The sequence below is a fragment of the Passer domesticus genome, chromosome 6, assembly GCF_036417665.1.
Source record: "Passer domesticus isolate bPasDom1 chromosome 6, bPasDom1.hap1, whole genome shotgun sequence".
In the NCBI taxonomy this organism is placed as follows: domain Eukaryota; kingdom Metazoa; phylum Chordata; class Aves; order Passeriformes; family Passeridae; genus Passer; species Passer domesticus.
The window spans coordinates 1,350,639-1,376,560 of record NC_087479.1 but is presented as its reverse complement, the minus strand read 5'-3'; the positions used below and the strand labels follow the sequence as shown (position 1 = coordinate 1,376,560).

At 51.8% G+C, this 25,922-nt stretch overlaps 1 protein-coding gene and 1 long non-coding RNA gene across 5 annotated transcripts in view; one reads left to right on the top strand and one right to left on the bottom strand.

The window, feature by feature from the left end:
* The window catches only part of LOC135302388 (uncharacterized), a 32,905-nt gene extending 25,197 nt beyond the window's left edge, over nt 1-7,708 (bottom strand). For 2 of the 4 annotated variants that reach the window (XR_010364028.1, XR_010364030.1), the window contains exon 1: nt 7,573-7,708. This is a non-coding gene — a long non-coding RNA (uncharacterized LOC135302388). The remainder of the gene's footprint in view (nt 1-7,572) is intronic. The other 2 variants (XR_010364031.1, XR_010364029.1) reach the window with 2 other exon arrangements.
* The window catches only part of MDGA2 (MAM domain containing glycosylphosphatidylinositol anchor 2), a 194,626-nt gene continuing 176,004 nt past the window's right edge, over nt 7,301-25,922 (top strand). Inside the window, exon 1 of the mRNA XM_064422771.1 lies at nt 7,301-7,651. Coding sequence (XP_064278841.1) covers nt 7,579-7,651 — 73 coding nt within the window. The 5' untranslated portion in view covers nt 7,301-7,578. The remainder of the gene's footprint in view (nt 7,652-25,922) is intronic.

The window sequence follows — 25,922 nt, the reverse complement described above, 5'->3', positions numbered from 1 at the left end:
TGCCATGGTAGAGGCTTGATTAAATGATCTTCAAGTTTCCTTTCATCCCAAACCATTCCATGATTCCATGATTCCATGATTCCATGATTCCATGGAATATGAATGTCCCTTGTGGCCACCCCACGCCCAGCTCCACAGGAACTCTTGGATCTGCTGCTGGTTTGCAGCTCTGGAATCAGTAAGAACCACCCTTTCCATGGGGAAATTCCTGCTGTGCCCACCCTGAGCTGCCCTGGCCCAGCCTGAGGCCGTTCCCTCTGCTCCTGTCCCTGTTCCCTGGAGCACAGCCCGACCCCCCGGCTGTCCCCTCCTGGCAGGAGCTGTGCAGAGCCACAAGGGCCCTTCTGCTCCTTCCAACCCCAGCATTCCATGATTTTCCTGGGCACTCCCAGTGGTTGGGCTCCGAGTCCCCTTTCTCAGCATTCTTGGAAAACCTGAATCCTGAATTCCTGCATCCAGAGCAATCCAGAACAACAAGTTCCAGCCACTAAACATTCCACAGACCATTCCCTGACATTATCCTGGGATGTTTTGATCTGGAAAAAAGGGAAGCCCCACAGGGAGAGCCAGCCTACGGCACAGCCTAACATTAAGCTTGGCCTTAGAGCTGTGTATATCGCACCAGCAGCACAAATTGTTTCATCCATATAAATGTTTTGACATCAGGAGGATTCCTCTTAATCTCAAACAATCCTGGGGAGCAGAGCTGGGCTGGAAGGACGTTTGATGTAATTTATAATAATTCTGAGATTTGAACTGCACCACTGAAGAAAACAGGTGTAGTTAATGGGCCTATCTGTTATTTATCCCAAAATTCCATCCCTACAAGGCTTGGCCCTAAAAATGGTTCTAATTTTCAGGACAAACTCCAGCTCATCAGGACAGTGGGAAAAGCACAAGGCAGATGCTGCTGGAAGCTCTGGGGGAGCTGGGGCCACTTAAAATGGGCCTTTGGTGGTGATTTGAAATCCCAGAATCTGCCCCAAAAAGGGAAAACCTCACTTGGATGGACGGAAATCCAAGGGCTGGGAATAAAGTTGTGAAGAGCCTGTGCTGGCCTAAAGGAGAGGATTTAGTGTTTGGGCTCCTGATTTGTTCCTCTGCTGGTTTGAAGGGGAAAAATCTGTGGGAAAATGAAAAATTCCATAAAACATTTCAGATAATGGGATTTTTGGAATGGTTTGGGGTGGGAGGGATCTTAAAACTCATCTTACTCCACCCTCTGGGACACCTCCCACTATCTCAGGTTGCTCCAAGCCCTTCCAGGACACATTCAGGAATGGGGAATTCACAATTTCCCATTTTCAGTGCTTCCCCACCTCCTTCTGGGATGATTTGTTAATTATCTATAATCTGTTCCTACTTTAAACACACCCCAAATCCATCAGAATTATGAGACCAAGTGAAATTATTGAGTTTTCCCTTCGTTTTTATTCGAAGTTGGAAAAAGGAAGGAATAGAACACCACAGAACTCACCCACACCATGGAATTACTCAGGATTTTAATGGTGCTTAATGGTCTCCTTCAGTCAAACCTCAATTATTTGTGGACTTGCTCCCAACAGGGAGAGAGAAAATAACTTGCTTCTGATTGGTGCTGGGTAAAATGGAAAAGCTGTCCAAGAGCTCCTGGAAGAAATGGCTGCTGCAATGTGGGAAGCATTAAAACCCCAGAATTTTTGATATTTTGGTAAGGCTAATTCAGACTGATTTGATTTATCTGCGATTAAGTTTAAAGTTGGTCTTATTTACCTGCAATTTGCTCCCTCCACACCTCTGCACAATCCTCTGGACCTGAGAATTCCAAAGGCTCCTCAAGACTGAGGGAAGGAAAACACAGTCAGGGATAAGGCTGCCACTGCATCCCATAGGGAAGGGCTGTGGGTGAAATCCTTGGGATCCAAGGGGTTTTCTCCCTGTTTTAGGTTGGAAATGCAAAATGTGCCTGGGTTTGTGTTCTGTCCCATCTGTCAGAGCTGGGCAGTTCTCTCTGTCCATGGGGCAGTTTTTTCTTTATCTCTCCCACAGCCAATCCTCCCTCCAGGAGATCTCTGCTGTCCATGGCCACTGAGTGTCCCTGCAGGGCTGATCCAATTCCAGCATCCCATGGGGAGATGCTCCGCCCAGGGCAGGAGCCAAGCATTCCTACCTGGATACAATCTGAGCCTGGAGCAGCACAGCAGCCTCTGCCCCCTGCATTCCCACAGGAGCAGCTTTCTCCTGCCCTGCATTCCCAGAGGAGCAGCTTTCTCCTGCCCTGCATTGCCAGAGGAGCAGCTTTCTCCTGCCCTGCATTCCCACAGGAGCAGCTTTCTCCTGCCCTGCATTCCCACAGGAACAGCTTTCTCCTGCCCTGCATTCCCACAGGAGCAGCTTTCTCCTGCCCTGCATTCCCAGAGGAACACCAGGCCCATCTCCAGCAGCCCTGGAGCTGCAGAGGAAAACTCCCCCCTTGTGCAGGATCCCTGCTCCAGCAGAAGCACAGCTGGCACTGCAGGAGGGCTGAGCCCCCATGGGATGGGACTGTGCCACCACCCTGACCCACAGGGGACAGGGCCTGCTCTGACTCTGGCAGTGGTTTGTTTTGTATTACTGCATTTTATTTTAATATTTTCTTTTAATATTTTTTCCTATTAAAGATCTGTTATTCTTACTCCCATATCTTTGCCTGAGAGCCCCTTAATTTTAAAATTACAATAATTCAGAGAGAGAGGTTTTACATTTTCCATTTCAAGGGAGGCTCCTGCCTTCCTCAGCAGACACCTGGGTTTTCAAACCAAGACAACAATCAACCCTGATACTCTGATGGACCAAACCATTCCAGCTGTGCTCACGCACGGGACAATCCTTGGAATGTGAGGAGTGGCTAAAGTGAAGCAGTTAAAAGCAAATCCCAGTGCCTGCTACAAATATTTTAATTTTTCCCTTTTATAAACTAAGAACAACCTGGTGCTCGCAGAAATGGGTCACACTTAATTAACCAGTGACAAACGAGGCTGCTCAATCCATTGGGTGGCCACAACGATGGCAGTGAAATTTGAATTTTCCCTTCTGGAAATCATCAAGAAACCACATGAAAAATGTGCTCCTTCCCAAAGGCTGGCTGATGGACAAACAAGGAGTGGACAAGGATAACTCCAGGATGGCTGACATCCCAAAAATAATGAGTGTCTTGTGCATTATCATCAGGAAAATCAGGGAATAGGGAATTCTTGTGAAGGTAAATGAGATTATCAACCCACAGCACTCATGCTGCTGAAGCTGCCCCTGTTGCAGTATGGAAATGAAGCTTGGGAATTCTTTGGAATAAGGCAATCAAAGTGAGTTTATTTCCCTGAATAAAAGGAAATCCCACTGGAACCTCTCCATTATTCCTCGTGCATGGGGGATGGCAAAAAAATTCCAGGATTTTTTTGAAAATCAACTTTTATCCTGAGTTTGGAGATCTCACCTTGCCTGTGACCAAGACACCCAAGGAGCCCCTGGCTGCATCTCTGCAAGGCATGGATGAATCCCAAATCTCCTGATTCCCTCCAGGGGATTCCCAATCCAGATCCAGGACTCAGGAATCCTCACCTGCTGCTCCCCCACCTCTTTTCCCCATGGATCCCATCCGAGGTGTGGTGGCTCTCTGGACACACTTGGCTGAGTAAGAGGAGAAATCTCATGGATTTGGGAGCAGGGACAAAAACAGGGATTTGTTTTGGGGTTAAAGTGCTGGAGGAGCCTCGTGAGAATTCCCGGTGAAGGGCAGCCATGGGGGTTTTGCAGGCTCTCAATTTCCCATTCTTTGGGAAATGTTTTCCCACAAGTTCTGGAGGTGCCGGAGCCCGACCACAAACCCCAGTCCTTCTCCTGGGACCATCTGAATTTCACAATTCCCAGTTAAATTATTCCAGCAGGGAGCAACTCCATATTTAACATCATAGAAAGTGATTTGGGGCATGCAGGAAAATTGGCTCTTGCTCGGTAAGTTCTTTTAATTCCTCCTTTCTCCTCCCTGTCCAGAGAGATCCCTGGATTTGGGATCACAGCTGAACATCCTCAAGCAAATCTCAACAGTAGCTGCAATATTTAAACTTTTAAAAACAAATACTTTAAAAAAAATCCACCTCAGATGGAAATAATCTGGGCTCTTACCCCACAGGGATTTGTGCACCTGCTTAAATTCAGACTGGGAATTATTTTCCCCAACTCCAAGTGATTTTTTTGGTGAGGTTTCCTTCTCTGCAGTGCCAAAGGCTGAACTTCCAAGGAATGCTGTCAGCTGTGTGCTAACAACCAGCTAACAGCATCCCTCCTAAGGGCTGTTCCAGCCAGGGAATGATTCCAGCCTTCAGGATCCAAGAACATCTGGCTGTGCTGGGAGGATCTTGGAATTAACCATGGGAAATAGGGAGAGAAAGGCCCAGCCCTTTAAAGTGTTCTCAGTGTTCAACATTCAGGGCAGCCAAAAGGGAATGTGGCACTTTTCCCACCATTTCCGTGTGAGGAATTCCAGCTTTTCCTCCCAAACTTGCTCTGGATGGAGCTTTACAGGCCAGGAAAATACTCACAGAGGTCAAAAAAGTTTTGGAGCGTGGCCACCTTTGTGCTGTGGGGTGGTTGAGTGGAGGGATAAGAAAGGAAAACGGGGGGAAAATCCCTGCGAAGGGAGCAGAGCTTTGGGATGGGATGGGCACAGCCCAGATGTGGCCCAGATGTTGCACTGAGGGCACAGGTGTGGCAGGAAAAGAGGGGAAAAGGGGAAAAAGGAGGGGCTGAAGGTAGAAAAAAGCCAAAAGGCAGCTGAAGGTTGAAGGTGATGAGCTGAAGGTCACACTGGGAGTGCAGCCTCTGGAGATGTCCCCAAATTCTCCTTGGAATTGAAATCCAGAGAAAAAGGAGCATCAGGTGGGCTCAGAGAAGCCACCTGAGAGCCCCTTCAGAGAGGAGACCAGGCAGTGGGGGGGATGGGGGGCAGCCAGAGGCAGGGAGAGTATCTGGAATGGCACAGGACAGTGTTCCCTGAGGGGGACACCCCAGCATCACCCTCAGCACCCTCTGGCCACTGCTGGGTGCCAGCCTGACTCTGGGGACATGGGAATGGCACAGGGAAGGGCTGCACCCATCCCTTCTCCCACTTCCCACCTCCTCACCAGGCTGGGAATAGGGAACAGCCCCAGCTGGGAGGGAATTCAGCTCCCTGCTGGAATCCCAGTGATGGATTTGGTGCCCCGAGCCCTTTGTGGGTGGAAGCAGAGCAGAGCAACGCGCTGGATCATCTTGTGGAAGTGATGGAAAGGCTCAGCCCCTGTCAGGAGAGCTCTGGAAGTGTCCCAGCCTTGTTAGCAGTGTCTGTGGGGTGACAAAAGCCCTGACAGTGCAATTGTCCCTTCCAGAGCACTGTCACTGTCCTGGCCCAGAGCACAAATCCTTATGGTGCAGGCAGAGGAGCTGCATCAGTGTCCAAGGTGCCCACGGGTTTGGGGCAATCCTTGGAGAAATCCGGGAAAAAGGGAAGACAGGGGCAGCCTTTTCCACAAAAATCCTTGGTTTGTTCTGAGGAATCGGAGAGAAGAGACTTTGACCAGAACAAATCCCATGGGATCCCAAAATGCAGGGATATCAGGGAGGCTGGGATGGGGCTGGGGGCCAGTCTGGGGTCTCAGGTATTTGAGATTCCTAAAGGGGGAATAAAAACCCAGCGGCTGAGGTGCCTCAGCTGGATCAGACACAGAGAGCAGCGGGTTTGTCACCTCCCCGTGCCCCTTGTCACTCCGGGGTGGTGACAGGCCTCAGCCCCGTGCCCTGGGACACAACCTGGAGCAAGCTCAGGGGTTTTACCCACCGGGGCTGGGGAAGCAGCGGGGGCTGAGCCCGGGGGTGCCCCAGAACCGGGCAGAGAGGGAGCGGGGTGGGACGGGGGGACCCCGGGGGACAGCTGTGGGCTCAGAGCCGGGAAGCGCAGCTCGGGACGGACCCTCGGGCCGGGAGCGCAGCGCGGGCTCAGGGCGCCGCTCACCGTCCGCACCGCACCGCGCCGCACCGCGCATCCCGGGACAGAGCGGGGCCGTGCCGCGCATCCCGGGACAGAGCGGGGCCGCCCGCGCATCCCGGGACAGAGCGGGGCCGTGCCGCGCATCCCGGGACAGAGCGGGGCCGTGCCGCGCATCCCGGGACAGAGCGGGGCCGTGCCGCGCATCCCGGGACAGAGCGGGACCTGGGACAGAGCGGGACCCGGGACAGAACGGGACCCGGGACAGAACGGGACCGCTCGCGCATCCCGGGACAGAGCGGGGCCGTGCCGTGCATCCCGGGACAAAGCGGGGCCGCCCGCGCATCCCGGGACAGAGCGGGACCCGGGACAGAGCAGGACGCGGGACAGAGCGGGACCCAGGACAGAGCGGGACCGCTCGCGCATCCCGGGACAGAACAGGACGCCCTGCGCATCCCGGGACAGAGCGGGGCCGTGCCGCGCATCTCGGGACAGAGCGGGACCTGGGACAGAGCAGGACCCGAGACAAAGCGGGACGCCTTGCGCATCCAGGGACAGAGCGGGACGCCCCGCGCCACCCTGCTCCTTGCGAGCCGCACGGCGCCGCGCATCCCGGCTCACAGCGCTCCGCGCACCCGGGACAGAGCGGGCCAGACCCCCACGCACCGGCTCCACGCGGGACCAGCCCTCCGCGCATCCCGGAGCGGCGCGGCCACACCGCGCATCCCTCCTCGGCAGCGCCCGCGGCCGTGCGCGCCCGGCGGCGGCGGCGGAGCCGCGGGGCCACGGGGGGCGGCGGCGGCGGCGGCGGAGGAGGAGGAGGAGGAGGCGGAGGAAGGCGCTCAGCAGCAGCAGCGGCAGCAGCCACGCAGCTTTGACGTCGCCGGGCTGCGGCTGCCGGCCCCGCACGTATAGCACAACGTGACGGCCCCGCCGCCGCCACTCGCGCCCGCTCCCCCGCGCTCGCTCGGCAGCGCACCCGCACCCAGCGCGGCCGCGGGAGCCCCGCGCCGCCCCCGCCATGGGCCCGGCCGCCGCCGCCCCGCAGCCGCGCTGAGAGGAGAGGGGGCCGCTCCCGGAGCGCCACAGCCGGAGCCTCCCCGCGGCCCCGCGCCCGCCCCCGCCCCGCGCCGCCCCCGCCGCCCCCCTCGCTCCGCTCCGCTCCGCGCCGCGCGGGGAGCCCCGCGCACCATGCGGGGGCCGCGGCGCCGCGGTGGCATCTGATGGCCGCGGGGCGCAGGCGGCTGCGGCGGCCCCGCGCGGCGCTCGGCGGCCCCGGGAGGCGGCGGCGGCGGCGGCCGGAGCTCTGAGGGGGCCGCGGCCCGGAGCGGGTGCGGGGGCTGCCGCTGCCGGGGGCTCGCTCTGAGCGGGGCTCGCCCCGCGCCGCTCCCGCTGCGCAGCGGGAGGAGGAGGAGGAGGAGGAGGCGGAGGCGGAGGAGGAAGGAGGAGGAGGAGGACCGGCGCGGTGCCCGCCGCCTGCCCCCGCCGCCCTGCCTGCGCGGGCGTGCGCGGCTCGGCCGCAGCGGAGCGCGGGGCTCCGGCGGGCGCTGCGCTGCCCCCCCCCGCCCCGCCGGGCTGGATATGTGGATGCTCACGTGAAGATGGATGTAGCGATCGGGCTGCTGGGGCTGCTGACGGTTCTGCTGGAGGGCAGCTCCGGCCAAGGGGTGTACGGTGAGTCCGGGGCGCCGCGTGACCTTGTCGCGACTGTCGCCGGGGCGGAAGGGCGGGGGGGGGTGGTGGGGGTGGGGGCGAGCGGCGTGGCCCCGCTGCGCGCCGCGGGAGCCGGCGGAGGCAGAGCGGAGGCAGCGCCGTTGCCATGAGACGCTGACATTACACGGCGAAAACCGGGCCGGGGGTGCGGGGGGGGGGTGCGATTCCGGGGGTCGGGGAGGGGGCGCGGGGGGGGCCCCGCAGCCGGTCCCGGGCCGCGCGCCGCCTCCGCGGGGCTCCTCCGCGCCCGCGGCCGCCGCACTTGTTACCGGGGCGCTGCCGCCCGCGGCCGCGGAGCCAGGGGCGGGGGCGAAGGCGCCGCAAACTTCCCGGGGCTCCGCCGGGGGCGCGCGGACCCCGCGGGCGGGCGGCTCCGCTGCCCCGGCCCCGCTGCCCCCCGCCCGTGACTTGCACATCACCGGCGGCATCGCCCGCTCCGCGCTGCGGCCGCGGTCTTGTTGCTTGCCCCGAGCCCCCGCGCCCTCGAGGCGGCCCCTGTTCGGCGCTGCCCGGAGCCCAGCGGCGGGGAGAGCCGGGCTGCGCGGCCGGGATGCTGCTGCCCGGTGTGCGCCCCGCTGCCGGCGCTGCCTCGGCCGCGGTGGTGCCCCGGTGCCCGTGATGCTCCGGTTCTGGCGATGCCCTGGCCGCGGTGCGGCCGGTCCCGGTGATGCCCGGGCCGTGGTAATGCTTCGGTGCCAGCGATGCTCCTGTTCCGGTGATGTCCCAGACCTGATGATGCCCCGGTTCTGGAGATGCCCCGTCCCCGGTGATGCCACGGTTGTGGCGATGCCCCGTTCCCGGCGATGCCCCATTCCCAGTGATGCCCGATTCCCGGTGATGCCCCGTTCCCCGGTGCTGCCCCGTTCCCAGTGATGCCCCGTTCCCAGTGATGCCCCGTTCCCGATGACATCCCGTTCCTAATGATGCCCCATTCCCGGTGATGCTCCATTCCCAGTGCTGCCCGTTCCCGGTGCTCCCTCATTCCCGATGACATCCCGTTCCTAATGATGCCCCGCTCCCGGTGCTGCCCCGCTCCCGGTGCTGCCCGCTCCCGGTGCTGCCCGGCCGGGCGGGGGGTTATGTAAGCGGCTCGGCGGCGGTGCGGTGCTGCCGGCAGCTCTGGCACCCGGGGCTGAGGAAGGAGATTCACGAATCTCCCAGTAAATGCTTCGTGTGACATTGCCTCCTCCGAGCCCGTCCGCTCCCGCACCGGGAAGGGAGCCTCACTTACAGACTTACCCCCCCACCCCCCCCTTTTTTTTTTTTCTCCTTAATTTTGCAAAATCTGGACGTGACCGCGGATGGCAGCGGGGCTCGGCTGGCGGTGGCTGCGCGGCTGGTGCGGATCTCGCTCTGGCAGCGGCTCCCTGCCTCCCCCGGCACACAGGCACATATTGTTGGATGCTCTGGAAGAGCAGCGCTGCCGTGAATAGGAGAGGGCTTGTTCAGGAAGAGCGAGGTGGGGGCTGCAGGGAGGAGATGCGGGCTCAGCTCCGGGCTGTGGGGTTCGGAGTGAGACTTTGCTGCTGCTGCTTTCTCCTCCTGATTTAGGCTGAGAGCTGAGCGCTGTGATCTCAGCCGTGCTTTGCGTTCGAGAGCGGTGCCCCGGGAATTTGGGTGCCTTCATCGGCTGCTGAAGGTCGGCTCGAGAATGTGGACCAAAAAAAAAAAAAAAATACATTCAAAGCCGGGGTGTGCCTGCAGCCCCCGGTGCAGCAGGGCCATATTGGGAAAGGAGGATGGCAAGGCTGGAGCCTGCAGATTATCCAAAGTGAGCCCCAGCCTGGGAGAGGGAACCTGCTTGTATCTTGTTCCTTTGGAAAAATCGGTTTGTGGGATTTTAACAAGTTTTTTTGGCCTTTTTTTTTTTTTTTTTTTTTTTTTTTTTTTTTTTTTTTTTAAGATTTCCAGAGCCTGGCAGCTCTGCTTGTGAGCGTGGTGCTGCCGGGGAGGTGTCTTGCCATGTTAACACTTGTTCCTGGTTTCTGTGCTCCTCTGGGAGCGGGCACAGCTCCAGAGCCTCTCCGTGAGGAAGGTGGTGAGGGGAAGGAGCAGCCTGGAACCCATCCCTGCTCCCTGTTGATATTCCCAGCCCTGCAGGTGGCTCAGACCCATCCCTCAGGCTCCGGCTGCTGCTCCCAGCTCCTCCCTGGCTCATCCCACCTGTCCTTGGCACGGCTCTCCCGGGCTGTTTTCCAGCCCTGGATGCTCCCGTGGCTCCGGAGGTGCGGGAAGGTGCTGGCACAGAGCTTGGCACGGCACCGCCCGTGCCCACCCCGAGGGCAGCTCCACCGCCTTTAAATGCAAAATAACCCCCCCCGTTTGCTGATTCCGGGTTCGTTTAAACTCCAGGTTTGGCTGGGCAGCATCTCTGCAACTTCCCCCTGTTCTGTTGGAATGCTACAGCTGGGGTGGAAAACTGGGATCCTGAAGGAAACCAGCAGGGAACTGGGAGAACTGGGAGCAGGGCAGGTCCAGCCCAAGCTCTGCTTCCTCAGGGGCTGGGGGAGAGCAGAGCTGCTGAATTCCTTGGGAATTTGTGCAATTCCTCAGCTCTCCCTGATTTCCTGGCCAAAGATCGAGAACAACTCAAGATCTGTGCACGTTTCCTCCCCTTTCCATGATGCATGACTCGTGCTGCTAATAAAGCAGAAAATGTAGGGATTCGGGACACAATGGCTCTCCTTTCACCCAACTTCCAGTTTCCGGAGGAAAAAAATGGCTCAGCAAGGAGGCCAACATGGGCATGGAGGGTTTTTAACAGCTCAGGCTGCTCAGCAAAAAATGGGAATTTTGAGAGAGTGGAGAAGGGTTTTTGGGTTTGCTCCTGAGCTGCCTCAGCCGGGGGGCTCACCAGGGACTCGGGGTCCCATTTTGTGCCCTGTGGAGTGAGGAAGAGCCCGGAGAATTCCTGGGCAGGAGCCTGGAGAGCCTGAGCACTTCCAGCACCTCTGGGGTGGGGGCTGGAAAAATCCTGGGAATGGGGGGGGGAACCTCTGGTGGGGTGACAATCCTGGCAGGGCTGGCTCCAGTGGCAAAGCCAACACTTCCCGACCCAGGTGCTGACAGGAATCTGGGAGCAGCTGTGGGATCCCCTGGGTGGGATCCCACTGATCCCATGGGGGTCACACAGGCGGTGCAGCCCCCTCTGAGATCCTGGCTCACTGGGCTGGGGTTTGTCCACTCCTTTGAAGAGATTTTAGGAATTTTCCCATGATTTCAGCTGTAATTAAGCAGAGCAACCCCCCAGGATGTTTTCCATGCCTGGGAACACCAGGTGTGGCACAGGAAGGGTGTGAGGGTGACAGGGACCCCTCTGTGTCACTCCTGCTCTGCTTTGAGCCAGCTCCTGCAGGGAACAGGGCTCAGCATCCGTCTGCAGCCGTGGAGAACCTCAGAATGGCTCGGAATTCCTCCTGGAATCACTCATGGAATGAGTGTTGACCATACTCAGGAATGTCAGAGCCCTCCTGAGGCTCTGCACCAAATCTGGGTGTGCAAAATTTTGGGAAAAGTATCCACAGCCTTGGGAACAACGAGGCTTCCAGGAGTTTTCCCTTTGGGAACAACGAGATTTCCAGGAGTTTTCCCATTGGGAATAACGAGGCTTCCAGGTGTTTTCCCATTGCTGGTTGGGAATGCCTGGAATTGAAGGTATTTAAGGTGTTAAATTCCAGGGAACTTGTCCTGGTTGATCCAAGCACCAAATGTCATCCAACGGCCTCAACCCTCATTGCAGCTGCGGCTTTTCCAAAGAAAATTGGAATTGGGTATCCCAAAACCTGGAGCTGCTCCTTTTTCCCGGGATCCAGCTGGAGTGGGGGCTGCTGGAGCTCCTTGGAGCCCGGGGGAGGTCGAAGCAGGGGCAGAGGTGTTGGGAAAGATCAGGGAATGATCTGGGAAAGGTCTTCCACCCCTGGGGCTGCTTCTTTGTGATGCTGGGATAATTCCCCGCAGGGATTAAGGAGCGCTGCCTTTGGAGCTGGGAGTGGCCTTTCCCAACATTTTGACGGATCCAGCGAGTGGATTGGAAGGATGAGGGGAGGGATGGGAAAACAAAATCACTGGGAGGGAGAGCGTTTGGCTCATTAGAAGTGCTGGCTCCTTGTTGGGAAAACCTCTGGATCAGCGGGCAGGGAAAGCTCTGGACCAGCGGCCCCAGTGGAAGATATTTCCATGGATTGTACTTCCATGGGGGATATTTCTACGGGGAATATTTCCGCGGCACTGCCGGCCTGGCTGGGTGAATGCCGGCCTTGTCCGGGGTGCTTTAACCCCGCACAATTCCCGACTTTGTGCCAGGGAAGCGTCCCTGGGAACAGGGCAGGAATTATGCGCTGCCGCAGGGGCAGCTGCGCTCCTCCCGCGCCTGCTCCAGGACTCCTGCGGATCCTTGGGAATTTTAACTCTTCCCTGAGCCCTGGACTAGGATCTCCTCCTCCTCCTGCTCACGGGGATTTCTGGGATGAGCTTCAGCTCCCAGAGTGGGGAAGAATCCCTGGATAGCCGAGGGATTGGGATGGACTCTGCTCCCATGGATGGGGTTGTGGCCAGGGTGAGGAACTGGGAATTCCGGGAGGGGGAGCTCTGTGGGTTCAGGTGTTGGTTGTGGCCAGGCGGTGATTTGGGGTGCAAATGTTGAGGTTTCGATCTGATTTAAACTCGGTGAATGTCTGGGATTTAAGCTGAGCCTAAACTTCCCCGGGGTTTGGTGCATCCCAGGATGTGTGGAGAGCTCCAAGGATCCTCCTGGAATGCCGGGAGCTGCATCCCAGCCCTGCCTCCCACGAGCTGCGGGGTCAAAATGTTGCCTTTGATTCCATGGGAGGTAAATTTGGAGGGAATCTGGCAAGGAAAAGTCATAAACCACCAAAAATTAAAATTCCTGGGGCTCAGAAGAGCAAAATCCAGTTAAATTCTGAGCAGTCTGAAAAAGGAAATGGAAATTAAAGTTCATCCTGCCTTCCACATTCCTCAAAATTATTTGGGATTTTGGCCAGTGAAGGGCTGATTGATCCCTGTCAGTCCATGTATGGATTATATGGATTATATAGTCCATAAAGGGGTTATATCCAGGAATATTCTTGAAGGGAATGGGGTCTCCTGCATTAAATCCCCTTCTTCCAGTGGGAAAATCCCTTTGGGATGGGATAATCCCACTCTCCCTGACCTGGATGGGCTCAGGGACAAAATTGTTTATTTCCCATATTTTTTATAGTTAGGAAGGAATTTTTTTCTTTGGAGAAAAGGGATTTTGGGATCCATCACATGCTGGATATTTGGGATGCTGCTGCTCCATCACCCTTCCCTTGATTCCTGACAAATCCCACCCCATCAGCTCCTTGATCCTCTTATAGCCCCTCTTTCCAATTCCAAGCCCTGGCTGGATCCAGAGGAATTATTTCCTGCTTTTTCCAGAAATAATCTCCTCTCCCAAAATAGCTGGGAATGGAGGGCACTCGCTTGGCTCTTCCCAGACAGATTTTGAATCTGGGCTCTTCTGGAATGAGGAATTTTTCCCCAAGGTGTGGGATCAGGCTGTCCATGAGATTCCTCTTTCCATGGAATATTGAAAGACCACTTAAAATTCCTCACAGGAATTTTTTGTTGGATCTCAGGGAAAAGTTCTTCCCCCAGAGGGTGCTGGGATCTGAATACTGGAATTGTCACATTCCTGAGGCTGCCAGAATTCCAGGAAATATTTGGAAAATATTCCAGGAATATTTGGAAAATATCCCTGGAAAATATTCCCAGGGATGGGCAGCGTGGGATTGTTGGGGTGGCTGGGCAGGCTCTGGATCATCCTGGGATAATCAGGTGCTTCCAGAGGGATCCTGCAGGGATCTTCCCCCGCCCTGTGAGGGTGTGAGGTTTTCCTTGGAATTTCTGGCATCAGGGAGATCCTTGTGAAGGATTTCCCCAAGGATTTTCAGCTGGGAGCCCTTGGGAAGTGATGGGAGCTGGAATGTGCCTGCAGGGAATTGGGATGATTTGCATTCCAGTCCAATCTTTTGGGAAGGATGATCCAGTCTGAGGAACTGACGAAATTCCCAAATCATGGAATGTTTAAAACAGCACCATTTTATCCAGTCTCTCCTGTTTTTCTATCCCTTTATCCCATAAATATCACCCTTCTTCCAAGAAAATTATTTGCACTATTTATGACAATCCTTGATAAAAATGGAGCTGGATACCTGAAAAATTCCTGGTTTTCCATAGGATAAAAAAAAAAAAAAAAGGATTTTTTGCATCCCAGCTGTGCCATCCATGGCTTTTTGTGCTGGGAAAGGGAAAATGGCAGTGAGGAGCAGGAGGAAGGAGGGAAAAGGATGGCATGGGGGTTGTTCCTTCCCATATTCCCACTGCATCCCATCCACTTCCATCATGGATCCCATCCCAGATATTCCATCAGCAGCTTCCAGCTTCCCCCTGAGCTGAAAACTGGGAGAGTTTGCACCTCTGGAATATGAGTAAGGAGTTAAGGGAATATTCCAGGGGAGGGGAGGTTCAGGAATTGGGGTCACCACGGGATTGGAGGCTGTTTTCCCTGGAAGGGGAAACTCTGCTCCCTGGATATTGGATTCCCTTCCCATTTTCCTGATTTTTAACATTGCTTTGATAGAACATGGAGTAATCCAGAAATTAGGGAAGTGTTACACTGCAAGGCTCAAATCCATATGGGAATGCTGCCACAGGAGTTTTTGGGATAGGTTTTAAGCTGGAATTTGTTCTCCTCAGTGTAATTCCCTTTTCTCTGAGCTGTCCCTCCTGTAGGATGAGATGCAGAAAAATGGGAATTATCCCAATTTGCTGCAGCTGGAGCACCTCGTTAACCAACCAGAGCTGCTCCCACTCCCTTTTTTTTAAACTCCCACCTGGAACTAATCCTGACCATCAGTTAAAGCTGGGAGCTTGGTTTAATTCCCAAAAAACACCTGGGAAGGAGCTGGTAGAGCTGGCTGCTCCAGTTATTCTGCTTTTCCCAATGTAAGTTTTAATTTTTTTATTAAAATCCTTTATTTGCCTGAGTGGGGAGGGAAAGGTGGGTGGGAAATCCAGAGTTTTCCTGGATGTGAAATCATAAATAAATTAGGGAGGGAATTTCTTTGTTGTGCTCCAGGTTTTTCTGTGGGATTTGAGTGAAGCTCCTGGAGCAGCTTTTGTGGGGCTTGAGGGGGGGGTTCTGCTCCTAGGGCTGCCTCTGGGATATCCCATGTGGATTGATGGAATTCCAGGGAGAAATAGAAAATTTGAAGGAATTTTGAGCCTCTGGGATGAGGCTGATTTAGGATTTCTGATGTTGACCCTAAGGGGCAAAATCGTGGGGTTTGGGGTAAATTATGCTTTCCAAGAGTTATCACGGGTGAATTTTGGAAAATCCAGTGTTTTCCTAGAAAAAGAAATTAAATTCCAAGTAAATTCAAACATGTCTAGGGAGGGGACTTCCTTGTTGTGCTCCATTTTTGGGGTTTTTATTGGGGGCAAAGGTCCTGGAGCAGCTTTTGTTGGGCTGGAGGGGGGGTTCTGCTCCCAGGGGTGCCTCTGGAATTGTTCTCCCATGTGCTTTTCCAGGGTATCCCATGTGGATTGAGTGAATTCCAGGAAATGTGGGAGGAAAAAAGAGGTTTTAAGGAATTTGGAGTCTCTGGGATGAGGCTGATTGAGGATTTCTGACCTTGAACCTAAGGGGTTTTGGATAAATTGTGACTTGCAGGAGTTATCCCAGATGACCAGAAAAATCACCTGGAAAAGCGGGAATGTGCTGGGAATTATTCTGCCTTGCGAATTTGGTGTTTTTATTTTCCTCCATGAGTTCTGCGTTATAAAACAGAAGAGAACTTTCAAAACTGAGGAGTTTCACTTCAGAGCTGTCACAACACTGAGATGTTTTCCAGTTATTCAAAAATCAGGAATTCATGGAGTATGTCAGCCTTTGGAATCTGTCCCTTTTTTTGCTGGAACAAAAGTTTGGTGGGAGGAGAGGGAAGGATGGAGCCACGTCTTGGGTGGGTGAGGAAGGAGCTGCTCCCAATCCAACGGGAGAAATTCTGGCCTTTTCCAGGAATTACTGGGTTTTTAAACCAGGCTGTGCACGTGCCATGGGCAGGAAGGGAGCTGGAGGTCTTTGGAATGATTTATTTGGGATGAGCAAGGCTGGGCTTGCTCCTTGTTCCTGATCCCAGCTGGGCTCTATTAAAATTTGTGTTTTGACACCAATTAATTGATCATCAGTTAATTAATGTCACCTGGCTGTGGATGCTGATGGAGCTGAAATTTCTGGGATTTTCCTGAGCTGGGCCAGGAGCTGGATTTTATCCTTGTGGGATCTATTCCTGATCCCAGCTGGGCTCTATCAAACCTAAATTTGTTGTATTTGGGCACCAAGTAATTAATTATCAGCTAATTAATGTCACTGGGCTGATGGAGTTGGGATTCTTGGAATTTTCTTCTGCAGGGCCAGGAGTTGGATTTTATCCTTTTGGGATCTTTGGCCAGAGGTTCCTGATCCCAGCTGGACTCCATCAAGCCTAAATTTGTTGTGTTGGGACACCAATTAATTGCTCATTAGTTAATGAATGTCACCTGGCTGTGGGTGATGATAGAGCTGGAATTTTTGGGATTTCCAGGAGTCTGATTTGATCCTTGTGGGTTCTTTGCACCTTGGGATATTCCATGGTTCCATGAATGGTTTGTGCCAGCAGAAAATGGGACTGAAATGATGAATTAAGGAGCATTTTCCAAATTTATGGGGTGGGATTTACCCTGGGTTGGTGTCCATTGATTCCTGAGCCGGTGGGAACATCCAGGCAGCGCCAGCTCTTTTCCAAGTGCAGAATTCCACACACCAGCAGATCCCAGCAATCTGTGCTCAGCCAGGCTGAAAAGCCTTGAAGGAATAAAATGTGAGGGAAAAATCCCCCCGGAATGGTTTGGGTGGGAAAGGACCTTAAATAAAAAAAGGACCATTCCATTCTCACCCCTTCCACAACCAGGGAAACTTCTCTCCATCCCAGGCTGCTCCAAGCTCCATGAGCACTAATTGGATCTCGTTAGTTTAATTAAACTATTCTTGCCTTATAGCCAAGCTTAGCTTTACCTCAGGCACCAAAACCCCCGGAATTTTCCTGCTGGGATCCCAATCCTGAGAAAAAGAACATTTTTTGCCCACAGCTACTCTGTGCTCAAAAAAAAAAAAAAAAAAAAAAAAAAAATCCCTCAAAATTCTGGATTTTTTTAAAGTGCAGTGTCAATACCCTGGAACCAAACTCCCACCTGGGGAAATCCAGTGGGATTTCTCCTCTGGGTTTTCCCACCTCCCCTAAGAGACCTTTCCGGATGTGCTGAGGGAAGGCAGCTCCTGGATATTTTTTAGGGATTGTGGGAAACTGTAGGAATGAAGGCAGGCATTAAATGAGAGTGTTTAAGGAATAAATGGGATCCTTGCTTTTTTGTGTTTGCTGGGAAAGCTGTGGAGTTCCTTACTGCTGGGTGGGATTTTCCAGCTGATTTTTGGGAGAAATTAAAGGATCTGTGCTCTGCCTGAGCTGTCTGGGGGTTTGTGGATGGGACAACTGGGATGGGATAAACTGCTGAACCCTGGATAACCAATGATCTTTTCCTTATCCTGACTCTGCATTGGAGATTTGGTCAGGAAAAATCAGGGATGTGGGCGAATCTGTGTCTGGATAAGGCCTGGAGTGCCAGGACACAGGGAATGGCTTCCCAGTGCCAGAGGGTGAGGAGGGATGGGATTTTGGGAATTCCTGTCTGGGCTGGAATTCCCAGAGTAGCTGTGGCTGCCCCTGGATCCCTGGAAGTGTCCAAGGCCAGGTTGGATGAGATTTGAGCTGGGACAGTGGAAAGTGTTCCTAGATTGGAATGGGATGAGCCTTTCCAGGCTTATTGGATGTCCTCAAAGTCCTGATCCAAAGGAATTCCAAAGGAATTTGGATGTTTTCTCAGACTGGAAAGTCCTCACTGGACTCACACTGGGAGACTTGAGGATGAATTGGTGATCCCTGAGCTGTGCTGATGGATTGGGAATGGTTGGGAATTTCATCTGCTCCAGGTCCTCACGTTGATCTTTTATCATTATGGAAAATGTTCTCAGGATCCTTTGAGAAAAGTGGGAATGAGATGGTGTTTTGGATTGGCAGAATGGGAGAAGTTTGAGAGGACTTTGGGATTTATTTCAGCTGGAATGGGAAGAGGAGTTGGGAGATGGAGATTTGTGGAGCTGGGAAGGGGAATCATTCCATGGAGAGGGAATTGGGACAGGACACGGGGAATGGCTCCCAGTGCCAGAGGGCAGGGATGGGTGGGAGATTGGGAACTGGGAATTGCTGGCTGGGCTGGAATTGCCAGAGCAGCTGTGGCTGCCCCTGGATCCCTGGCAGTGCCCAAGGCCAGGCTGGACACTGGGGCTGGAGCAGCCTGGGACAGTGGGAGTGCTGGGGCTGGAATGGGATGTTGTGGATGTTCCTGCAGGAAATTTTGTTGCTGCTCCCAAACTTTGTAAAACACCTCCAACACTTCCAAAGGATCCAATCCCTGGAATTGCTCAGATCCTGGTGTTAAAAAGTTTTTATTTGGAGTTCATTTGTGATCAGCTCCTGGAAGTTTGTATGCAGCTGGGATTTGGGCTCTGCTCTCAGGGAACAGGAGCAGAGGGAACAGTCTCAGGGTGGGCACAGCAGGAATTTCCCCATGGAAAGGGTGCCCAGGCCTTGGCACTGCCCAGGGAGGTTTGGAGTGCCCATCCCTGGGGGGATTTAAAATCCCTGTGGATGTGGCTTTGGCAGTGCTGGGAATGGTTGGACTTGGTCTTGGGGCTCTTTTCCCTCCTCAATGATTCCAAGTGGGAACAAAATCCCACATGGAATCATGGTCCCCCAAGGGTTGGTTTCTCTCCATAAAGACTTGGAGTTTCCACTCCCTCTGTGAGAGTGGGAATTGCATTTTCCCTCTTCAGAAAATTCCTTCTTTAAGTCCTCATTGTGAGGTTATTCCACATCCAAATATTCCTAAAATCCCTGACCAACTGCACAAACCCGGGACTTCCATGGATCAGCTGCAATCAAGGATCTTTTTATGCACGGACCTGGATTTTCTGGGTGCTCCAGAGGTGGCTGATCTTGGGTGTTCACATCTGGGGAAACTCAGGATTCCTGGAGCATTAAAACCCTCAGATTGTGGGAAGAGCAAGATGATTCCCTAATTTAACAGGAGATGTGATGGGAATATTTCTGTTGGGAAGGGAATAGGAGAAATGGAGAATTCCAAGGAATAAAGACCTTTAGCAGGAACTGAAAATTAAAGCTGTTTTCCTTTTTTTCCCCCTTGGATCCAGCTTTCCTTGGCCTCCAAAGCCTTTAGGGTGGGTTTGTGCATCACCTGGCCCAGTGGGATCTCGGCTCCTGGCACAGATTCCGAGGATTTCTGGCCATGGAAATAATAATAATCATCATCATTAGCATGTCCTGAGGAAGCTGCCATGCTTGGATTGAGTTTAAGAGGGGAAAAAAAAATCCCAACAAAAGGAGAGAGATTATTAATTACTCTAAGAAGCATTAAAGGATCATTTGGATTTCATGGAAAATTCAGGAGGTCTGATCCCAGGAGCTCTTTTTAGTGGGAATTCCATCAGCTGTGAGCTGCCCAGCTCCAGGGGAATTTCCAGGGGGTGCTGGGAAGTAATTCCCACTTTTATTGCAAGGAAAAAATCAGAGAAATTGGGAATTTAAGGAAAAAATTGCAAATGTGCCTTTTTAAATGGGGAGGGGAAAATGAGGATTATGGAGAAATGAAGCGGGAATCAAAGGATGGTGCTGCCTAAATTTTCCTTGGAATTCTCCTCAGTGCATCAAAGAAATCTTCCCAAACTTGAGCAGAGGGAGAGGTGGGAATTTGGGACAGTCTGGGAATCTGACTTGGGTCCTCTCTGGGTTGGTGCCAAGGATATTCCCTAATTATCTTAGAGGGAAAATGTATTTTTTTTAGAATCCCAGGATTCTGGAATGGTTTGGATTGGAAGGGAGCTTGAGGTTCATCCCTGCCGTGCCCAGGGACACTTCCACTATCCCTGGTTGTTTCAATGCTGTCCAACATTTCTTTCCAGGGAAAAATGTGGGGTTTTTTTCCACCATGTTGTAATTTGACAGAATCTTTATCCTGTGGAAAAACCTTTCTGAATTTTCCCTCCTCTGGGCACCTCTGTGGGGTTTTGGGTGTGACTGGAAGAGTTTGGGGCTTTAGAGAGCCTAAAAATGTCCAAAAGCTGAGGCAGGGATAAGGAAAATATCCCAGGGATATCCACATTTAATCCTGAAGGAATTCCAGGGGCTCTAAAAGGATGAAAGACAAAAAAAAAAACCAAAAACCAAACCTAAAACAAAGGTGGTGTGTTTTTTTTGGGATCTCTTCCCTGATCTCTGTGAGCTAAAATAGGTCTGAGACGTGTCAGGAAATAATTCCCTCTGGTCTTTGCTTTTGGGATTTCATTTCAGGCTCAAACTGGAATTTCCTCTCCTTTCCTGGATCTATGGGCAGGGTCTTGCTCCCCTGTGAGGGTTTTAGGGATATTTTTGAGGAATTTTGCTCTGTGGGCTGGCCTGGATTTAAATTTGGGTCCCTTCCACAACCAAAGCACCCCCAGACCCCTCATCCCTGCGGGAAGCAGCTTTGCTGCAGCAAAAATTATGGGAAAATTAATCCACAATTACTTTTAGGAAAAATAATTCCTCTTGGAATCAATGTAACAATTAACAGGGACATTAAACGACCACTGCCAGAAGTTCTGCTTTCCCACCCAGCAGCTCTTCCAAAGCTCATCCTCTCCCAAAAATCCTGGCACAGCAGGAGCTCTGATGCCATTTCCAGCATCCTGCTTTCCGTGGTTTTCACTCATTCCCATAAATTCCAGTGGGGCAGCTCCTTTTCTCCCAGCCCCTTCAGGCCCTGCCAGGGGCTCTGAGCTCTGCCTGGAGCCTTCTCCTCTCCAGGTGAACATTCCCAGCTCTGTGGTCTCCTCAGGAGTCATTCCAGCAGCCTAAAAAATCCTTTATACACACCAAAAAGCCTTATTTATATTTTATAAATAGTAAAAAAAAATAATATATATATATATAATAGAGTTTATCCATTAAAAATACATCATTCCCATATCCAAGGGCATCAGACCAAAATAAACAGGAGAAGGTTTATCCAACTCTTTTCCCCTCCTTTGGATTGTGAGGGCCGAGTTCAGCTCTGATTTTATTTTTTTAAATTTAATTTATCCTGAATAATTCATTTTTGTTGTAACAGCTCTTGGATAAAACCACATCTGAGAAAAGGGGGAAAAGCTTGGAGCACTGTAAGATTTCCCCTATTAAAATGTTGTTGTCATCTTGATATTTTCATTTGGGTTTTTGCATATTTCATGAAGTAATTAAAGCAAAGAACAACAAGATAAATATTTTGGGTTGAGTAAAAACACCCCAAATGTTGATATTTCAACAAAATCTGAAACCCAGCAGTAAAAACAAAATAATTTTTCTTTATCTTGGCTTAAATAATTTTTTGCCTCTCATTTTGGCGAGTGAACAACAATAAAAAAAAAAAATCAGTGTTTGCCCAGAACTGGGTCAAAAAGAGATTAAATTAAATTATTTCTGGGCCATCCAGTGGCAGCAGGAAGAGCTGAATGTCCTCCTGCAGAACTCGGATTGTTTAATTCCTTTTACATGGATTTAGGATTGGCGGTGTGGGAGAGGAAGGGGAGATTTGTAGGAATTTACAGGGAAACCTCTTCCTGGAAAGGTGGGAACTGCCCAGGGAGGTTTGGAGTGCCCATCCCTGGAGGTGTCCAGGAATTCCTGGAGGTGGCACTGAGAGCTCTGGGCTGGGGAAAGGTGGGCATTGGGCACAGCTGGGACTTGATCTTGGAGGGATTTTCCAAGCTCAGGGATTTTGGAATTAAAAACTCAGGCTGGCTGGGATGTGTGGCTGTGGGGTGGAAGGAGCAATCCCAGCGCTGCTGGAATTTGGCACCTTCAGCTGGAGGAACGTGGTGGTGCTTCCTCTGAGTCCAGAACCTCACTCCATAAAATCATGGGATGGTTGGGACTGGGAAGAGACTTGGAAAGGTCATCCAGGGACCAAGCAGGGACAGCTTCCAATATCCCAGGTGGATCCAAATGCTCTCCAGCCTGGCCTTGGGCACTGCCAGGGATCCAGGGGCAGCCACAGCTGCTCTGGCAATTCCAGCCCAGCCAGCAATTCCCAATTCCCAATCTCCCACCCAGCCCTGCCCTCTGGCAGTGGGAGCCATTCCCTGGCTCCTGTCCCTCCATGCCTTGTCCCCAGTCCCTCTGCAGCTCTCCTGGAGCCCCTTCAGGCCCTGCCAGGGGCTCTGAGCTCTCCCTGGAGCCTTCTCCTCTCCAGGGAACATTCCCAGCTCTCCCAGCCTGGCTCCAGAGCAGCTCCGTGGATTCCTCTGGATCACTCCAGCAGCTCCATGTTGAGGGGACAGAATTCCCCCTTTCCCTTTTCCCACATTGTGGGGTCAGCCCAGGGAATGGGGGATTCTGGTCTGAGGCACTTCCAGCACCTCCAATCCTTTTCATGCCTGAGCCATTTCCCAGCTCATCCCAATTTTAGGAAATGATGTGTTTTGCCCTGGAAGGTGCTGGAAGTGCCAACCAGGAGGAAAACTTGGATTTTTCCATGTAGGGAGTGAAGGTTTGGCCATATGGCCATATCCCAGCCCTGCCACTTGCACTGATCTGCTCCAAGTTTTCCCTGTTCCTCCCCGATAAATTGGAATGCAAATGGAGCTGTGGGGAGGGATTGGGAGCTTTTCTTGGGATGACAGCTTCCATGTGGAGGAGTTATAAACAGCCTGTTTTCCTTAAGGAAAAATCATCCTCCCATTCCTGGGATGTTTTATGGGTTTATATTGCATCCAATGGCTTCAGGTGATTTGTTACAAAAAGGAAAATCCAATCAAATCCCAGCTTTTGTGGATGAAGGGATGGATCTGTGTCTCCTTGGAATGCTGCAGTCCCATTTTTTTTTTGTAAAGGACGCTTCGGCACTGCTCTGCTCTTGTACAGCAGAACCAATCCCAGGTATTTTGGGGATGAGCCCAGGAATGTTTGGAGGATCTCAGATCCTGACTGGAATGCTGAATCCAGCATTAATCCTTATCTTTCCTTGGAATGTGCTCCTGTATCCTGGCTGGGAGAAGAGCAGGTTTTCCATTTTTGAGGTTTCTGGGAATTGGGAATTGGTGTTGGATCGTGAGTGTGTGGTTGTGTTTCAAATTATCTTCTGCAGGGATTATGGATCAGGGTGACACTAAAAAAATGGGAAAGAATTCCCTTTTTCCATGCCTGCCTTGTTCCCCTTTGCAACCAAGGATTTCCATGCCTGGGGGAAATGGAGAGAAAACAATTCCTCCCCTTTCAGTGGAGCTGGGAATGTGGGTCTGGGCTGCAGGGAATGTCTCCTGTGAATATTCAATTTCCCTAAATCCATAAATTCTCCAGGATTTCTGTTCACATGAACATTTAATTTCATTTTTTTCCTATAAAATTTGGGGTTCTCCTTCAGCCCCAGCCATGCTCTCTCCCAAGAGCTTTCTTGGGAGCTGTTTTGCATGGATTTGTCCATCCAACCTTTTTTCTGGAGTATCCAAGCAGGAAAACCAGGAGGTGCAAACAGAACCTCTGCCCAACAAATTCCCCATGATGCTCATTCCCAAATTTCCAAACACAAAATCCATTCCAAGCCCTGAGATGCTTCAGGAGAGGGAGCTGAGAAAATGAGGTTCAACCCCAGGCGACCGCCCAACCTCTTCTCATCCCGCCAAATCCAGGATGGAATGGCTCCAATCCACAGTTTTAATGGAATTTCCCCCTGGAGACCCCACTAAGAGCCACTTTTCCCTCTCCTGATTGCCACCAGCAGGACCAGGGGTGCTGATGCTGCAGAAATGCTTCATTAACCACTGAAAATTTAATTGCTCCTTAAGTGCCGGCTGCATTCCCAGATTTCCCTGCAGCCTGGATGATCCATGTGCTGTTCCCACCAAAATGCTCTGGGGTCACTTGAAGTAATTTGGCCCAAATTCCAGAGTGGCCCATTTGGTGCTGCATTCCTAAAATTCTGCTGGAGTTCTGACTTCCCGTGCCCAAATTCCAGAGTGGCCCATTTGGTGCTGCATTCCCAAATTTTTTTTGCTGGAGCTCCGAGTTCCCTGGCAGCCAAATTGTTCCTCCTTGGCAGAGGGAGGAGAGACCTGGGAGTTTTAAAAGTGCAAATTTGGTTTGTTGGAATATTCCAGGGAACCAAGTCATGTCCAGGGAACCTTAATCATGGGGACATGATTAAGGAGTTCTGGGAATTTAAACTGGGATTGGAGTTTTTAGCTCTGGGTACTGATGGGATGAGGGTGTGGGGCTGTTCTGTCTGAAATCCTGATTTTTCTTGGCTAAAGCAGCTGGGAATGGAGCCCAAATTGATTTATTCCAGTGGCAAAAGGAGTTCATGATCCGGGTTTTTATTTTTGTTGTGGATTTAATTTGGTGGAGTGATAATCAATCCTGATTCCAAGGATCTGTGCCCTTGGAGGTGACCTGGTGTGAGTGAGCAAATAATCCTGGGAATGTCAATGAAGTCAGCTTTGATCCTGAGTTGGTGCAGCGTTCCCGAACACCTGGATATTGTGGAAAAATGGAATAAACTTTAGGATTTTAAGAGGCTTCTCACATGGAGCTGGAGCAGCCTGGGACAGTGGGAGGTGTCCTTGCCCATGGAAAAGAGCTGGAATGGGATGAAGTTTGAAATCCCTTCCATTCCATGTTTGGGATTATTTACTTTTTGTTTTTTTTCCCCCTCAATTTTTAACCCTTTCTTCCCTAAGGCTGTAGTGTCAAAGGAATGAAATTCCCACAGGTATTTGTGGCTGTATTTAAAGCCACTGGATGTGGCTCCTGTGGGATTTGTGCTTCCCTGGGGATTTGAGCCCTGGGCTGGGAATGATGGAGAGAGTGGGAATAGGGAGTGATCCCAGGGTGAGATGTGGAGGTCACCTCTTGGCAGAGGAATTTGGAACTTCCTGGAATTCTTTCTTTATGCATTAATTTAAGGATTAAGCACTTGAGGAAGGTCCCAGGACACAGCCAGTGGCTGTCCAGCTGCTGGGGATCAATTTCCAGCTGATTCCAACCACAAAGCCTCATGGAAAGATCCCCAAGGCTGACTTTTGCCTCTGGAGTTTTGTCCCAACAAGCAGGGATATGAGAAAGCTGGGGCTGGCTGCAGAAGGTAGGAAAACCATCCTTTATCCAGAAAATGGAAATGGCAGGAATTATTTCAGCACCTTCCCCAGCTGTACAACAAAGGGAATGCTTCCCACAAAAAAAAAATATTTGGGATTAAGAAAGGAAAAATGGGAAAGTTGTCCCTGTGTGTGATGCTGGAATCGGGGATTTGTGCTGCTGGGTCTTTTTATTCCAGTTCCACAAATGCTTCCTGCAAAATCAGCCGAGTATTCCAGTCCCTGCTATTTTTAGGGAAAAGGTTTTATTTTGGATCCAGTTGATCAAAGGAAACAAGGAAAATTTTCCAAGAAACTCTGGAAAGCGGGAGAGCAGCTCTGCCAGGAATCGGCCTTGGGTGACACTGAGAGAGGCTCAAATTGGAGATCAGGAATTGTTTTTCCTGAGAAAAGCTGGGAAAAGCTTGGAATGGGCTTCCCAGGCAGTAGTGGAGTCATTATCCATGGAAATATTCCCCAAAAAAATGTGGATATGGCACTTAAGGACATGGTTGGACTCTGATCCTAAAGGTTTTTCACAACTTCAGTAATTTTAAGATTCCTCTAGAAACCTGACTACTGTTGATATTCCTAGAAATTCCTGGGAATTCAGACCATTTTAGCACTGCCAAATGGTCCCACAAAACCCATGGAATGTGATTTTTATACCCCTCTGCTCCCAAAGTTTTCAGCTTAGAATTGTCATAGTCACTGGGACTTGGAATAAGGGGAAATCCCAATTAGTGCTGATGGTGATTATTTGGGATAATTTTAATTATTTTTAATTCCCTGGATCCTCAGGCATTCCAGAGGTCATGATTTAGAGGGGAAATGGATTGAATAAAATACAGGAAAGTGATTTAATTACTGGGCTAACTTTTTGTGGAATTGAAGGGAAAAAAATATCCCATAAAAAAAAAAAATCAGAAT